The sequence below is a fragment of the Danio rerio genome, chromosome 7, assembly GCF_049306965.1.
Source record: "Danio rerio strain Tuebingen ecotype United States chromosome 7, GRCz12tu, whole genome shotgun sequence".
NCBI lineage: Eukaryota > Metazoa > Chordata > Actinopteri > Cypriniformes > Danionidae > Danio > Danio rerio.
In genome coordinates, this window is record NC_133182.1 from 3426358 (window position 1) to 3443445 (window position 17088).

Genomic DNA, 17088 nt, shown 5'->3' on the forward strand with positions numbered 1-17088 from the left:
AGGAAGTGTTGTGCTCAGCACATGGAATGGCTTCTTCACTTTACTTTTGTTTGATGGTGCCCTCGTTTGGAACATTTTTGTTCTTATACACAAATGTAAGTAGGCCTGTTATTTGTATATATTTCAGTTTTGTATATGTGTTTTGTGTGGAGTTGGCAAGCTGTTGATTGTATGTTTGTTTATATGCAGAGCGTTTTTGTATGCACTTTAAGACATCAAAACAGGACCTGGACAAAAAGGGACAATCCATCCTCATATCTGCAGACTTTCTTTCATCCACTTTCCATCTGATTCCATGGCCAACCCTTGATGTGATTCACTTAAGGTCTGATGGTATCGTTTTTTGCTTGCTCTAAAGACTGGTTTCAATTGGAGGGACTGTTATCAAATGCTCATTTCTATTGAAACGTGATCATTAATGAGTTGACTGCTGGGGTCTGTTCTTCGTACCTCACTAAAATGATCTAAAATGATTTGGCAGATCCTGGATCTGTTCATCTTGATAACTGATCTCTCGCTAATTTGGTTCTTTAAATAAGTTTGCAAATCAGATTAGAATGTCTGGATAAACTGATCTGAGATCGCTGCGTGTGTTGTGAAGGACAGATCTATCGATCCTTGAAATCATGATCAGCTATGATTGACTGACGGCACAGCAGCGTAATGACATCATCTGATTAATATTCAATTATCCATGTGAATACATTCATCATGTATTTCAATGCAAATCAATGTATTTAGCTCGACATTTAGAGATTTTCTTTGTTATAGTAGCCGTTTTTTTAATCGGTGTAAAGAGTAACTGAATGTTTAAAAAAGCATTTTGATTTTGGTAAAGGCGTCTGCAACTTTTGTAAAGCATCAAATCACTGGCATATTAACTGTCAAAACATGTTTATGACTGCATAAATGTATTATTGCTTTAAAAAAAAAAAGTAACATTGTGCATTTCTATTTTCATACACATTTGTACTAAAGCGATCTAAAAAGTTAATATCAATAAGTTTTCTTTTTGCACCACCAGGTGGCAGTCTTTGTACTTTCATTTCTGGGGTGCAGATTGCAAGTTTTATATATATATATATATATATATATATATATATATATATATATATATATATATATATATATATATATATATATATATATATTAATATTATTATTTATTATTTTTTTTTTTTTTACTTTTTATATTTTAACCTATTTTCCCAAGTGTATATAACTACTACTGTAAGCAAATATCAGCATTTGGTACATACTTCACGTAAGACGAACGGACCCCAAATCATGTCATATCTCTAGTGTGTAACAAGAATTATTTATTCCTGTTGTCATTTACATTTATTCTAAATATGCATGACTCTCTGAAAGTTATTTTGTGGTCCCTCAATTTCTTTAATGTAACTTCAAAAATGTAGTCGTTACAAGCTTAGTCCCTTATTAATCCAGGGTTGCCACAGCGGAATGAACTGCTAAATATTCCGGCATATGTTTTACACAGCGCATGCCCTTCCAGCCACAACCTGTTAGCCTGTAATTTTCACAAACAGCAACTGAGTTACATAATTATTAAAGTAACTAATTACCAGGAAAAGTAATGATTGTGTTACTTTAAAAAATAAAATGTGTCAAATGACCATAAAATAAATTGTAAACATTGTACATGTCCTCAACTATGCATCTATATATTGTTTTGTGTTAACTCTGTCTGAGTAAAAAGTGTTTGTGGTAGAGAAAAATTAAGTTTTATTTGCTTTGATGTCATGGCTTCTTCTCCTCTTTTGGTAGCAGAGCTCACGTTATCACTGGCTGTAGGAAGCCAAATTAACATATGCATTTGTTTATATGGTAAAACATGTCTTTTTCACCAAGTAGGTCAATACTGACTCCAAAGGCAAATACTGATAAGATCAGGGCTGGTTAATATGTGGACTTTAGGGGTGTTACGATATGGTCAGTTTGTGTGTCTCAGTATTTGGGCTTTGGTCGCATGGTCAAAAAAAATACAACATAGCCAATAAACTTTGCTCTGGTATCTTTTCCTGCTCTGGTATATTTTCCTGCTCAGCTCCTTCTGTTATCAAGCTCTCTTTTTGGCTTATTTTCTGTCTCTCTCTATCCCTCCCTCTGTCTCTTTCCCACACTCTCTCTTTCTCTGTCGCTCTCAAGTAACTTTTTATTTGTTATTTAAGCTGGGTACAATGAATGTGTTTTTATAATTTCATAATTTATCATTTTATAGTTACTTGTAATTAATTCAGTTGTAAATTAAATCATCTCATTTTCAAGTATTTGTGGTTTACTTTTGATTTAACATTCATTCATTAATTTTCTAATATTTTTAAAATAATTCTTTAATAAGCTGGTGTTTTACTGCATTGCTTTATTGCACTCCTACATTGGGCTCACATACACGTGCACTCTACTTGTTGATAAGATGTAGTGGGCATTTTTTTCTCGGTCTTATGCTGCGCTCACACCAGACGTAGAACGTACGTTAAGCGTGAATGATTTACATTTTAAGTCAATGCAAACGCGCGAATAGACATCCTGCGGTGCGAATGACACGAATTGCGCTGCACTAATTGAGCGTTTTGCGCGTTTGATGCGCTGAATGCACAAATCGCTCTAGTTCGAAAATCTGAAATTCAGCGGACAATCGCCCCACATTAACCAATCAGAAGCTTGCTCTTGTGGGGGCATGATTGTGACGTATAGACTGTTGTTGGTGACCCGGGGGAAATCCTCCAGCCGACACCAACAAAAAGTTTATCAACTGGGCTGGGCTCAGTTAGAAGCCTCCGTCAGTCTTCGCTGAAAGACTCCATCATCCAAGTTAAGTTTCTGGAGGAGTTTATGAGCTCACATAGCTAGATGGACATCTGAAAGAATGTAGTGGACTCAGACACGACCCTAAACGTATCAACACTGTTTTTCAGTCTTCATAAAGCACATAAACACTGCTATTTTCTTTGTAAAATCCATGTTAGCCATTTAGCAATGAAGCTAGAGTCATCGGGCAAACAGAAGCCCTGCCCATCACGCGAATCCGCGTCTGTTCTGAAGTAAATTTGACGCGCGAATGTAACGAGTAAACTCAAATGATCACGCGGCTACTTGTGAGCGAATAGCACGATTTATCTGCGCGTTCTGCGTCTGGTGTGAACACAGCATCAAGCTGAACGCAGTCGACCAATCACAACAGACTGGGGGTCATCAGACCAATAAGTGCAGTTTAGCCTCATGCTAAAAAGTGTTTTGGAACAAATGAATCACTTAACCTATCATAAGGGAGTCATTGGGATTACCAGGCAAAAATAAATGCATATTATAAAACAATGAAATTGTCCATGACTATGAATTGCGGAGAGTGGATTTATGGAAATATGTCCATGTGCTATCAAGATTGCGCGTGCACCCGCTCCTCCGATAGCGGCAACAGCAGGGAGGAACAATATGATGAATAAATGAGGTTAGTGGGCGTGTGTGTGTTTGCAAGTAATTGTGTGTGCGTGAGTGTGAAAAGTTAATGTATAATGTATAGCGGTGAAAGTTAATGTGACTTTATCACAGTTGACTTTCAGAATTATTTCTTACAGGGATGCTGTGTGCATTTTATTGTGCTCACAAACCATTCAAGTTGCCTCCATTTCCTGGATGAGTGAAATTCTATACTTGTATACCATATGTATAAATGTATTTGTTTTAGGATATTTTATCGTGTATATTTTTCTTTAGACGTGTAATGAACTCTAGGCTCTATAACCGTCATCTGAAGCGTTGTCATAGTGTTATGGCTGAATTTCATCAATAGTCTGGCATTTACTAACACAGACTATATTTGAAGTTTTTAGAATTAATTAGAATTTTCCTTGCATTTTTTTTAGATAAAAAATAAATAAATAAATAAAAATAAAAATTTTATATATATATATATATATATATATATATATATATATATATATATATATATATATATATATATATAATATATATATATATATATATATGAATATTTATATGTATTTATGCATGTAATCATCTTTGTGTCAGATTACTATAAATGATCTACCGCTTGCGCGACGTGTTTGTAATGCAGCATCTTTGTGGATGACAATAAATCTGACACTATTCTCTCCTCAAGTCTTGAAGACATTGAGGTTTTTTTTTTTTTTATTATTTCAGCAAGTTTGGTTGTAAAAAAATGATTATTTGTACTCTTCCATTTACTGCGCTCTAAGGTTATCCAGCTATGACGACTCCCGCAACTGAGAAACCCAGAAATGTGAAAAGGCTCTATTACACTGAAGAAACTGCACACAAACCTCACCACTTCTCAAGTCTGTCATCAACGCTATAAAAAATGCTTGTTATGTGGGAAGAACCTCTCTCTTCTTTTAATTTCTTTTATCAAATATGTAAATGGTAACTGTAAAAAAAACTACCGCTAAGTGCCATAACGTGATGAGTCAATCCCCCTCACACCAAGTAAGTCATGTGTATTTATATAGTGTATTTATCATATACGGCCATACACCCAAAGCACTTTACAATTACTAGGGGGATCTCTCCACACCTCCACCAGTGCAGCATCCACTTGGATGATTCAATGGCAGCCACAGGACATCAGCGCCAGCTAAAAGAAGAGCAGAGAGACAGTGATAGTGCCAATTCAATGGATAGGGATGATTAGGAGGCCATGTTAGGTAAGGGCCAATGGAGGGAGTTTGGCCAGGACACCGGGTTACACCCCTACATTTTACAAGAAGTGCCATGGAATTGTTGATGACCTCATAGAGTCAGGACCTCGGTTTAACATCTCATCTAAAAGACGATGCCCACTGATAGTGTTGTGTCCCCTTCGCTATACTAGGACGGCAGGTTGAGATCCCCCCCTACTGGTCTTACTGCCACCACTTTTAACAGCAACCTAGCTTTCCCATGTGCTCTCCCATCCAGATACTGACCAGGCTCAGGGCAATAATTCATTGGTCCAGCTCAATTAAGGGGGCCGGAACACCAAATGGCCCACCAAAATCACCCAGGTGGCCCAGCAGCAAGAGTTCGGTCAATACAAAAAAAGAGAACAACTAATCGACCAGCAGAAAACCCACGAGGGAACCCAACTCAGCAGAGGGAGTTCTCCTCATCCCAGAGGGAACACAAGCATTGCAAATTTGAATAAACAGTGAAAGGGATTCATTCTATGTTGTTCGTTTGCTTAGGTCCTGCAAAACTCAAGATTTTTTCATCCTTCCGCTCTCTCAAACTCTTCCTTTCTTTGCTTCTTTCTACAATGTGTATGGATGTGTGTGTGTGTGTGTGTGCTTGTGCATATTTATGAATATACTGCCTTACACTTAGATCTTGTTTTTTACTATCTTTCAAGAGGTCACACTTAGATAATGCTTGACTATTCAAGCAAGTGTGGCATGCTGTCCCGGGAGAGAACCCTAAGCTCGGAGATGGATGAGCCCAAGGCTCCTGCCTGGTCAATAAGCATAAGTAGGGATACGATATCAGGTAGTTCTTGATAACTTCCCAAGAATAGACCACCAACAGCGCCAGTGTGTTTGTAATAGGTGCTTGTGACTTTAACTTTGTTACATGTCTTAAGACTGTGAGAGAAAACCGAAGTACCCGGGGAAAACCCATGCAAACGCAGGGAGAACATCCAAACTCCAAACAGAGAGTGTGGACTGGCTCAACTAGTGTTTGAACCAATGACCTTCTTTCTGTGGGGCGACAGTGCTAGCCACTGAGCCACCATATCACCCAATCTTAAAATTTAGGAAGAGGGAGAAGGGATGGATGGGGGGTCCTCCAAAACGAAGATGAGGAATGAAGTTTAGGCTGGATATTCATATTAAATTTGGAATGATCCTAGTGGCTAGTAAGTGGTGGGGATCAGCTGTAGTCAATCTTATCACATGCTCCTCTCGAAATTAGTTTGTGAAACTTCACTTTGTTAGGCAGTATCCGTTTTTGGAGTCAACTGTTACTGTCTGTTCTAATGAGCGCTGGATGATTCATTCGTTCAGTTTTGGAGTCTTCTGAAGTCCTCTTCAAATTTTCAATTCTGTACTGAGCTAGTTTAAACTATTGATTTACCCACTAATGAAACTTTACTTTGTGCAAAAGTGTCTTTACAATGGACCAAACTACTCAAGATAATATGAATGTTAATAAAAGATGCTTCAGTGAAGAACAGTTCACAGATTGGATTCTCCTCCTGGAACCTTTATCTGTAAGAGTGTAGATGCCCCATCACGTTCACAACCACTGAATCTGACTGTTCTTTTGGTTCTTTAGTCTGAGCTCCCCAAAACAATTAGTGATGATACAGCATGTTTAACTGAGAGATCTAAATGTCTGACAGGGACAGAAGCTGGCAGTACACAAATATCATTCAACAGGAACATTCTGATGCATCCTGGTTCATCTAAAGTAAAGAAAACAACATGATTTTATCTTCCTCATGACGTCAATGGTCAACAGGGCTCCTGTGATAGTTTACAATAGATCATTGAACATGGTGTTGGATAATATCAGCGAAATGCAAATATCCTGCTTGCTTATTTGGTGTAGATGTTTCCATCAGTTGGATATTGTGCATTTTTACTGTATGTTATTATGTTTTCCAAGAAATTATTCATATTCTGTATGGTACACAATATGACAGTCTGTTGCTGGTCTGATGCTTGATCTAAAAGGGTTGTCCTTATTCGCTGAATGTGCTATTGGTGTTTTGGCATAACTTCCATTTTCTTCAACAGACAGTTGCATCATGCCATGGTGCGTTTGCTATTTACATGACAGATTTTGTAAGCAGACAAAACTCTTCACTAGAGAGAAAAAGGTTAAAGATCACCTCCAGAATGAGCCTCTTCCATTCAGCTTCTTTTATTGACCGTGAATTCAGAAAATGGTGACAGGCGCACTCCACTGAAGACAACTATTGCATATATAATTTCATCATTTTGAAACTATTTCTAAATTCATTTCTAATTTCCAGCAAACAAATAAATGATTAGTAAAACCAAAGTGTGGTTAAAAAAAATAAAATAAAATTGCTCATCTTTTTGGCTTAGGAAGATTAACTGTAAGTTCTAGTTCAAGTGAGGCCATATAAATTGTAATAAAAAAAACATAAAACCGTCGCACCTGGTGCCGCATTGCATTGTGTATGATACAGACCATTCAAGTGTCCCAGACTTCGTCCGCACTCATCTTCCACTGTTGTCAATCATCCTTTTATCTCTCTGGAGTTACTATCTGTTAGCCTAGGGTGGTGCGGAGATGATGCTCAATAGCAGTCAATTTACTGGACTTGCTCTGCTTCCACTCACTACAAACCCACATCGCCCCTTGCAGGCCTGGGTCACATAAACCTACATATACAAAACTCCCTGCAGTCCCTGTATAGACACAACGAGAAGAGAGACTAAGAAGAAAAGAATGAATACAAATATAGATTTTCCACACTAGATGTAGCAGTTGGAGAAATGCACACCACATGTTTTGAAGGAGTAGCAGTTTTACAGAAGTTGATTGATTTACATGCAAAAAGTGAAAAATTAATACAATAAAGACAAAGTGAAATCATTGTTGGAGTGCTCCATCACATCAGTTCTCCAGTAGACTGGTGCTGGAGCCAGAGCCCAATCAGCTGCTGGGAGATCTGGTTCTGGTTTTATACTCTATATAATGAATGTGTGCTAAAATAATATCAAAGCATTAAGAGTTTTTGCATATTATAACTCATTTTCCTATATTATCTACTGATTCCATATTGTAACTCTCAACACCAACAGGTGACACTTCAATAAAAATATCACTGCAGAAACTGAGCCAGACAAATCAACAGTCAGATGTCATTTTTACATTTATTCATATTATTTCTCATTTATTTTGAATCGCGATGGAAAAAGCAAAATGGTCAGAAGACAAAAATACAGGCTGTAGATCAGTTTATTACAGCTGATGCTCTGTTATCTTCGGTTTCTCACAGGATTTTGACTCAGTTATGTTTTATATAATGTATAATATATAATGAATAAAGCAGATTTCATTCTCCTGAGACTCATGATGTTTTCTCCAGTAATGGTGCTCACAGAAACACATTCAAATAGACATTATATATGCAAAACAACAACAAACACCACCAGATATAGAAGAGTGTGTCTAAACATACTTATCACATCTAAAGTATATTAAATCTGAATCAGAAGCATTGGTGTTAATAAAAGCAGATAATATCATGATAAAATACAGAAATAAAACAGACTATTGTGGCTGTTAAAGCACATATAGCAGATTCACTCAGAACCTAAGAAACAAACCAAACCTATAATAAAAGTAAATCAGAACAATGAACGTTAATAAACACACTGACAATCTCATCTTTTCTCACTCTCAGTAGTTAGTGCAGATGAAGTTGAGTCTGTGAGATTCAGGAAGGCTGATCCAGGTCTGATCTCCTTCAGACTGAACTGCTCCTTTTCTGTTCTCCAGTTTGCAGTTTTCCGGTGTGCTGCTGTTCCCTGGAGCCCAGTTCTGATAGCACACCATGTCTCCACTCAGCCAGAGCCACATGTTCATGCTGCAGTAGTTGTGTAAACCCAACCACACCGCCTCAGTAGACGCCAGTTTAACCACGTTCATCACCTCATACTGCATCTCCACTGACTGAACCGAGACCAGATCCACATGATTCTGTCTGCAGTATCTCAGAGCTTCAGACCACGACAGATTCTGCTGGATCACAATCAGTTTATCTGGACACAAAACAAAGCAGAAACTAGAGAGAGACTGATCAACAACAACATGCAGAACAAACACTGTGGAGGAATTCGACATGTCAGACATGTAGAGTGAACTTTAAGAGATCTGGAGCCTCATGTACAAAGACTTGCATTGAAATAACCCCCAGGGGTCAAAGACAGCTTATACACCTTTTGACATGTCTTCTCCTCAGAACACTGAAAAGAACGTAAATTACACTTTCAGTTTAGATCATACAGATAAGATCAATACATTAATCAAATCGGTTCGTTGTCTAGTTTCTTTGTTTACACTCACAACAACAAACGTGTGTGCTTTTGCAAAATAAGGAAAACAGAAATGCGTTTAAAGCCGGAAAAAGAATTGATATGTTCATCTTTCAAGTCCTCGGGTTGGAGTCATTCCGTCACGTGATGAACGAACGACTCAAGGACCAGAATACTCGAAAGGTGAACTAAGGATCATGGCTCCTGTCGGCTCAGACTGTGTACATTGGTTAAGGTTAAATGTGACTGTCAGTGTAACGTGAATGAACATCTGACATTTGAAGACATGAAGAGGTGATCTGAGCAAGGAGACAACAATACCTTCATTGACAAAAGAGCAGGTAAACATTGAATTATTATTTTCTCCTTCTTATAGTTTTCTATTTAATTTGACTTATTTGTCGTGTGATCAACCTTTTGGGCTAGTTGTAGATGTGTTTGGAAGCAATTCGTAACATTTTAATAATGTTTTGGCAAATTGAACCAAATGAACGAAATGACTCGAAAAAAGAATCATTCATCTCGATAAACGAGACTCAAAGATCCGAGTCAGTAAAATAATCTGAACTTCCCATCACTAGTTGAGAATCAAAAGACATGTGGAAGAAAAACCATTAAAGTGACAGCGTGCAATATGTGGACAGAACAGGCGGGGGAACTAACACCCTGAACTAACACCCTTTGAGGAGAGAGTTGCCTCAATTGTGGGTGACACTTTACTGTCTGGAGTAGTATCCATGTCTGTGAGAGACACAGATGTATTAGAGGAACACTTTGTTAGGGTAGTATAGCAGCACCCCTCCTTTCTTATCAAGGCAGCGTCACTGGCATTTCAGCTGCCCAATCGCAGCTACAACTGACCGAGTGCGAGAGTGGGCATCATTGTATCTGTGCTGTTGGTCAGTTTGTGGGTTGTTGAGGGGGGTTAACAGCCACGTCTTTAACGGACTACCGCGGTTTGCTGATACGCAGTTAAATAATTACGCTTAATAAAAAAATAAATAAATAAACTGGAATAATATCTTTAAATACATCACTCACCAAGAAGCCACCCATCGCCCACCCTGCCACCTTGGAGCCTCATCCCAACCATGAGGATAAATTAATCATGGTTTGACCAAGGTTACCCTGCCACAATATTTGTTAAGCGTATTTAAGCATCACCAGGGCCGGAATGGGACTCTTTTTCAGCCCTGGAGTTTTAAGCCTCAGACCAGCCCACCTCAGTTCACCACTGACTATATTAAAATAAGGTTATTTCCAATTCAGGTTCTAATGACACTATCAGGTCTTTTTTTGAGAAAACAGCTCTTTTAGAACTTCAAATGTTCAACAACCCTAACAGTATTATGTCTTAACAATAAAAATGAAAAAAAAAATTGTTACTCAGACAAGGACCAAACCCAGGTTGGCCACGTCATAATCTAACGTACTAACCACTGTACCACAACAGCTGTACGATGAATGGTGACTTATCTAGTTATATCACCATTAACCTGCAGGCTGCATCCTGCTCACGAGGCTACGAGAAAATAGATAAAAAGAGCAGAGCTGCGGTAAAATAATGAATAAGAAGACTGTGGTCAAGTAAATAAATAAATTATTTTTAAAAAGTGTGACTGCTGAGAGCAACAGATTCTGGAACTTGGGACACCGGCCCTCGCGGCCAAAAAACGGACCGGCCCACCGGGAATTCTCCCGGTCCTCCCTATTAGCCAATCCGGGCCTGAGCATCACATATTATTTGCACTTTCCCAGAAATGGGTTGCAGCTGGAAGGGCATCCGCTGCATAAAACATATGCTGGATAAGTTGGTGGTTCTATCTGCTGTGGCGGTCCTAGATTAATAAAGGGACTAAAAAGAAATTGAATGAATGAATGTTATTTGCACATTTATTGAATGAAAATGTTTCTGATTCACGTACGCAAATTTGTCTTCAGATGCCGCCTTTATAGCAATGTGTGTGCAGTTGATCGCTCCGATTACATTGGGAAAACCTGCAATTGCTGCAAATTGTGCTTGAATGTTTGGCTGGTCAATGGCATTGTATGGAAACCTTATATACCTGCTTGCCATGCAGATGATCCCATCCCATACAGCTTGCATTGCACGGCTCAAAGGCAACTGGCTTAACCTCGAGCAGTCTGCCAGTTCCCGACAATTCAACCATTGACAATGTCCTTTAATAAGGCCAACACTGTCATTGCCATAGGCTAAGGGTTGTTAACATTTGCAAATACTTTTATATGTTCTAAATCACATAATTGGTAAAAAAATAAATAAATAAATTGTGTCAATGAACCCATTTTTTTCAATTATAAATGAATAGCAATGCTTTTCACATGTGTTGGTCTGATACTTTGTAGTGTGGAATTTAGCATAATTGCCTCTAAAAGTCGCCAATGGAAATAAAACAAACACACACAAGAATCGCATGTACGCCAGACATGAAGTTGGCGAGGACCAATGCATATTCTCACGTTAGTTGTAACGTTAGTAAATCCAAACGTGAGTGTAAAACCTGGCGTTTGCAAATTTTTTTGTGTGTACGCAGTGTTGATACATGAGACCCCTAAAGCCGATGATGGATTGAGTGTGTTTGGAGGATCTGCTCACCTTCATGACACACAAAAGGAAACTGGTGAAAATTAGAGTAGTCAGCCCATCGTCCCTGTGTGTTTGGTTGAATCGCTGCACATCCTGTAAAATCTCTAAAAGTATCAGCCCAGTATCTGAATGAGGAGTTGCTCTGATCTGACCACTGCCATGTGTCTCTGAACAGACCGATCCAGACTGGAGATCCAGATAAGCTTCGGTCATTAATGAACTGCTCCAGCTGTTGATTCTCATTCTGGTTCCTCACACTGACCAGATCAGTGTGATTCTGTCTGCAGTAACTCTGAGCGGCTCTCCAGTTCATCAACTGACTGACAAACACCAGTCCTCCGCTCACTTTAAAAAATGAATAAATGAATGTATGAATAAACAGGAACATCATCAGAAATGCTTTTTCTTATCAAAGAAATTAGTTGGTATTTTAATAATATTATTGACATTTGTACCAGCAGAACATCCGACAAAAAAAAAAAAAAAAAAAAAAAAAAAAAAAAAAAAATAGAATGTCCTATTACAAAATGTGTTAAATTTTAGATTTAGCGTTTTACAATTTGAATATATAAATTAATTTACAAATATATTTTTATATGATCAGATATGCAACATGTTAAGCATACAACAGCACATACAGTACATGGTTTTGTTTAATTACATTTGTTCAATTAAATTTATGTAAAACAGTATATTTACAAATACACATATATAGACCCTCCATTTAAATAAAACAAATGAAAATGCTTTACCAAATATATCACATTTTCTTTTATGTTCCCTTTTTCCCCAAAAGTGTTTGTACTCACTGTTGTAGCAGATGAAGACACGAGTGTTACTACATGCCTCAATAATCCACTGTCCATTAATCATAACAGTACACTCATTACTGCTAGGTGGTTGTCCAGACATCCAGTTCAGAAAGAGCAAAGGATCACCTGAAGACCAATGCCAATTATAAACACGCATCTTCTGAAGACCAATCCAGACATACTGATCACGTACATCATTCACACTCTTCATCAGCTCAATAGTGTCGTTCATGTTATCAACAGTGGCCAGATCTGTGTATTTCTCTCTGCAGTATCTCTGAGCTTCAGTCCAGTTCTTCTCCTCATTTATAAAGTGATACTGACGCTGAACACATTCAGATATGGAGCAGAGAGCTGTGAAAGAGACACTTGGGTTAATTGTTTTCAGAATAGAGTCCAACCTAATGAAACTATAAACCATAAATAAATTACAAACACACTCACCAATCAGAAGAAGAGAGGAATATAGAGCCATTTCTGAGGATAATAATAATAATAATCAAATCCACTTAATAGGAAAACATTTCAGTAAAATAGAAGCATGAATACAGAGTACACAACTGTAGAGCTGTACTAATATTTTATCTGATTATTTATTAAGCAATTGGTTTATTTTTTTTAATTTATTTTTTGAACAAACTCTTATTTCTTCTATATTTAAAGGGGTTTTAAAGTATACTCTAAATCTGATATTGTATTTCTTTATGAAAAATGTTCCATATTAAAAAATAAATACATTTGGTATCCTCAACTTGATGACCTGAAAAATAATTCTGAGAAAAGAAGGCAGAATGGAGGTTTGCTGCTGTGTTTAGAGTATGTGGAAATGAACATAAACTGCTTTGAGACCGGAATGTGTGACTTATGGGTATAAATAATAATGAGATGAAGCTCGTAGTGAATAAGGACATGAAAAGAAAAAAATAAATAGGTGAAATGAAGAAAATTGGTAGTAAATCTAGATTAAGATTAGTATTAATCTAAATTAGGTTCAAGTTAGGTCCAAGAACTAAGGAAAGGTGAACATACTAACAAAACAAAAATGGAGGATGACCAAAGAGATGAAAAAGATGTTGAGATAAATCCTTCCTGCAAGCTTGGCTCAGCTTTGTACCAGCTTTGCTGATATTTTTGAGAATATCATTTTGTCGTAAATATTTGTTTACTGTCCTTATTGTTTAGATTTCATTGTTGTTTTTCTGTGGCACAGAGAATAAATTAGATCATATGACTTAAATTGATTTAATTAATCTAAAAAAACAATAGCATCACAACAAATAATATGTTAGGATGATGATATAATAATAAATGCAAAAAGTTCATAGAACATCTTGTATTTGTGATTTTCCTGTAAAAAGGTGGTGGAACTGAATGGTTTTAATGTTCCAATGTGTAAAGAAAATTAGTAAAATAGTAAATTTAGAATTACATTATGTAATTAGGATAATGTAATAAGTCACTTTTACAGTCTAAATAACACTGTATTTATATCTGAGTCGTGGTATTCTGGTATTGGTATTCCAGTATTGTTTACTTACTGGTAAATAGACATATCTAATTTAAGAGTTATGTTCTTCTAACTCATACTTTTATTTTAAGTGTGCTGAAATTTTCGCTTGACGTACAATTTATTTATTTATTTTTTTCTGAGCCAATAACCACAGAGAGCTTTACACAATCAAATATAAACATAAACAGATGTCAGAAGTGTGTTTGTGTGTAAAGAATGAAGATGAGCAGTTCTTACCTCAGAGCTGGTGTGTTTCTGTCCTCAGTCTGCTGTTTCTGTCTGCAGCTTCAGACTATATGATTATTCTAGATCTGCTCTCATCTGTCATTCAAAACATCAAATCATTTGTTTATTACTCTAAACAAAGACCTTTTTTATTTTTCTTCCTCATAAACATATCTGTTTCTGTACGTCTGTAGCAGCGTGTTCATTTGAATGTGGTCAAGAGTTTGAATGTTCCATAAAATAATATTGATTTACATACCAGCTACAGAGGAAAACCCCACCATTTCCTTTTCAGACCATTTACTTTGCATGAATTTCTTTTTTTTAATTATTTTTCATGCATTTCTGTCCATCTCCAGGTTGGAGGAATGTCCTTACCACAGGTGGAGGAGTTCAAGTATCTTGGGGTTTTGTTCACGAGTGGGGGAAGAATAGAACACTCTCAATTTACCGGTCAATCTATGTTCATACTCTCACCTATGGTGATTTAATTCCATTCATCTTTATTTCTCTAGCACATTTACAATGTAGATTGTGTCAAAGCAGCTTCACATAGAAGATTATAGTAAACAGTGTCAGTCGAGTTTTCAGAAATGAAGTTCAGTTTAGTTCAGTTTAGTGTGGTTTAATTTTCACTGCCAAGAGTCCAAACAATGAAGAGGAAATCCATCAGTGTGCAGCTCCACAAGTCTCGAACTATCCAATCCAGTGGGGACAGCGGAGAGGAACGAACTTCACCAATTGGCAAAAGTGAAAGAAAAAAAAACCTTGAGAGAAACCAAGCTCAGTTGGGCACGACCATTTCTCCTATGGCCAAACGTTTTGTGCAGAGCTGCAGTCTAGACGCCGGAGGCTGGAGAACGCTGGACGTCCATTTTGGAGAGCTGCAGTCTAGGCTGGAGGACACTGGACATCAGCGAAGACTCGTCTGTCCCTGGAACAGGAATCAGTCTCATGCTCTCCACTCCTCCAAGACCACCACAGCAGCTGCTCAGGAAATGGCCTGGTCCGGGATTGTGGAAACCTTGACAATATCTCTTCACAGGTCTTGGATTGCAACAGTGGCTCTGCATAATCTCTGAGGGCCTTGAGATGAGTGTCCCCAACTAAAAATAGAGAATAAAGAGGATAATTAGCGTAGCTGCTGTTCATAGTGTATATAAACCAGATGCAAAAACCTGCATAGAGCACATTCATGCATCATAAAGTTATGTGATGCATTGAGTGTATGCTTTGCTAAAAAGATAGGTCTTTAAACTAGTTTGAACTGCGAGAGTGTGTTTGAGCCTTGGACATTATCGGACACATAGCCAGAGTTTAGGAGCCATAAATGAGAAGGCTCGACCTCCATTACTTGATTTTGTTATTCTAGGTACTACCAGAAGCCCAGACAAAAAAAAAAAACTAAACAAAAAAAAAACAAAACAAAAAAAAAACTTAAGTTTTAAGATCATAAAGAGTGAGTTGGATTGTAGCAAGACAGGAGGTTGGTTAGATGAACAGGAACTTGATTATTTAAAACTTTATAGGTAAGAAGCAACATTTTTTAGTCAATACGAATATCAATATTTTATAATCAATACACAGTCAAATTTTTTGCTGAACAGATTCAGCACTTTAGATGCCCGTAATTTTTATTTTTTTTAACATCATCATGCTGCATGTATTAGAAGATTTGCTGAAGTGCAGTAAGGGGTTTGCATTTTTGATAAACTATGGCAGTTTGTTTTTGTTGAAAAGTAAGAATAATTAATAAATACAGTGACAGTTTTATGTTCGGACATGCTTTCCACTCACACCGAGACTGAGCCCAACTGAACCACTGTGGCACACCTCTTCCAACCATGTCAGATGAGTCTTCTTAGTCCAATTCGTTTGTTAAGAACTTATTTAATAACATCCAAAACTTGTAGTCTTTTTAATACATGTCCTCCGAAAAACACATCCCTTCGTGTTGTTGTTTCCACCCCCCTTCATCCTACTGGTTAATTTGAATATCAGTCATTCAATATCCATGACACTTTCACCTTTTACTTTCTCTTCAACAAAACACCTTGCTCTTTATTTTCAATAAATTAACAACCATCACGCATAATATATTCATACTTCTTTTCAAGATTTCTCTTAACTAAACATCTAACATTCAACAACACAACATTAACATCAGGACTTTAGTTCTCTTCTCCTCTTTAACTATAAGTCTGGTTTAACAACTGGTTTTAAAACTCTTCCTGAAAAAATTCAGCTGGGCTTACTCCTGTACACGAAGTGAAGTTTATTTATAAACAAATTTCGAGAGGATCACGTGCTTATGATTGTTCACAGCTGTTCCAACTTTAGCTAATGACTAATTATGCAATCAGACGATCCTTAACTCACTATAAATAACCAGACTTTTCTCATCTCAATATCTTTGTCTTAAAGAACCCCCCCCCACCCCCCCCACACACACACACACACACACACACACACACACCCAACCCTGGCTCCCTCCTTTTAAAAGGGCGACACAGTGGCCAGTGATTAGCGCTGTTGCCTCACAGCAAGAATGCCCCTGGTTTAATTCCCTTCCAAACCAGGCAACATTTCTGTGCTGAGTTTTGCTCGTTCTATCGTGATCGTGTGCGTTTTCCCCAGGTCCTCCGGTTTCCTCCCACAGTTCAAAAACAAGCACCCTAAAGAATTAATCCAAAATATTTTAGCTAAACTCTAAGTACACATTCTCAGCATCCATATCCGACACTTAGCTACAATAAGCAGGAGGGGGAGTCATCGAGATCTACCTGAGCTCAAACCCCCATCTCGCCTAGGAACGGGAGGGAGCCCCGGGCTCGAGGATCTTATAAGCTCAGTGCAAACAAGCTTTTTTATCAATTATCAGCT

The 17088-nt window shown here is 37.5% G+C and overlaps 1 protein-coding gene and 1 long non-coding RNA gene across 3 annotated transcripts; one reads left to right on the plus strand and one right to left on the minus strand.

Annotated features, from left to right (window-relative positions):
* LOC141375258 (uncharacterized) lies at positions 1 to 8602 on the plus strand. The gene is made up of 3 exons (XR_012382986.1): positions 1 to 95; positions 190 to 325; positions 8515 to 8602. It is a non-coding gene; the product is annotated as an uncharacterized lncRNA (long non-coding RNA).
* si:ch211-282j17.8 lies at positions 7863 to 15591 on the minus strand. 2 transcript variants are annotated; one of them, XM_073907904.1, is made up of 5 exons: positions 14218 to 14261; positions 12915 to 12947; positions 12468 to 12824; positions 11668 to 12003; positions 7863 to 8777 (listed from the first exon to the last, which is right to left on the minus strand). In XM_073907904.1, exons 2-5 carry the CDS (start codon positions 12943 to 12945, stop codon positions 8416 to 8418), a joined length of 1086 nt encoding a protein of 361 aa, XP_073764005.1. In that variant the 5' UTR covers positions 12946 to 12947; positions 14218 to 14261; the 3' UTR covers positions 7863 to 8415. The 2 variants fall into 2 exon arrangements, with proteins under 2 accessions (XP_073764005.1, XP_021333331.2); XM_021477656.3 differs by having other exon boundaries at positions 7869 to 8777; positions 12468 to 15591.
* Positions 15592 to 17088: the final 1497 nt, after the last annotated feature.

Excerpts from the sequence above, each read along its gene's own strand:
- si:ch211-282j17.8 (XM_021477656.3), bottom strand. The coding sequence starts at position 12,945 with ATGGCTCTATATTCCTCTCTTCTTCTGATTGGTGAGTGTGTTTGTAAT. Across the intron at positions 12,004-12,467 it reads TGTCTTCATCTGCTACAACA|TGAGCGGAGGACTGGTGTTT; the intron begins GTGAGTACAAAC and ends CATTTTTTAAAG. Across the intron at positions 8,778-11,667 it reads TCCTTTTGTGTGTCATGAAG|ATAAACTGATTGTGATCCAG; the intron begins GTGAGCAGATCC and ends TTTTGTGTCCAG.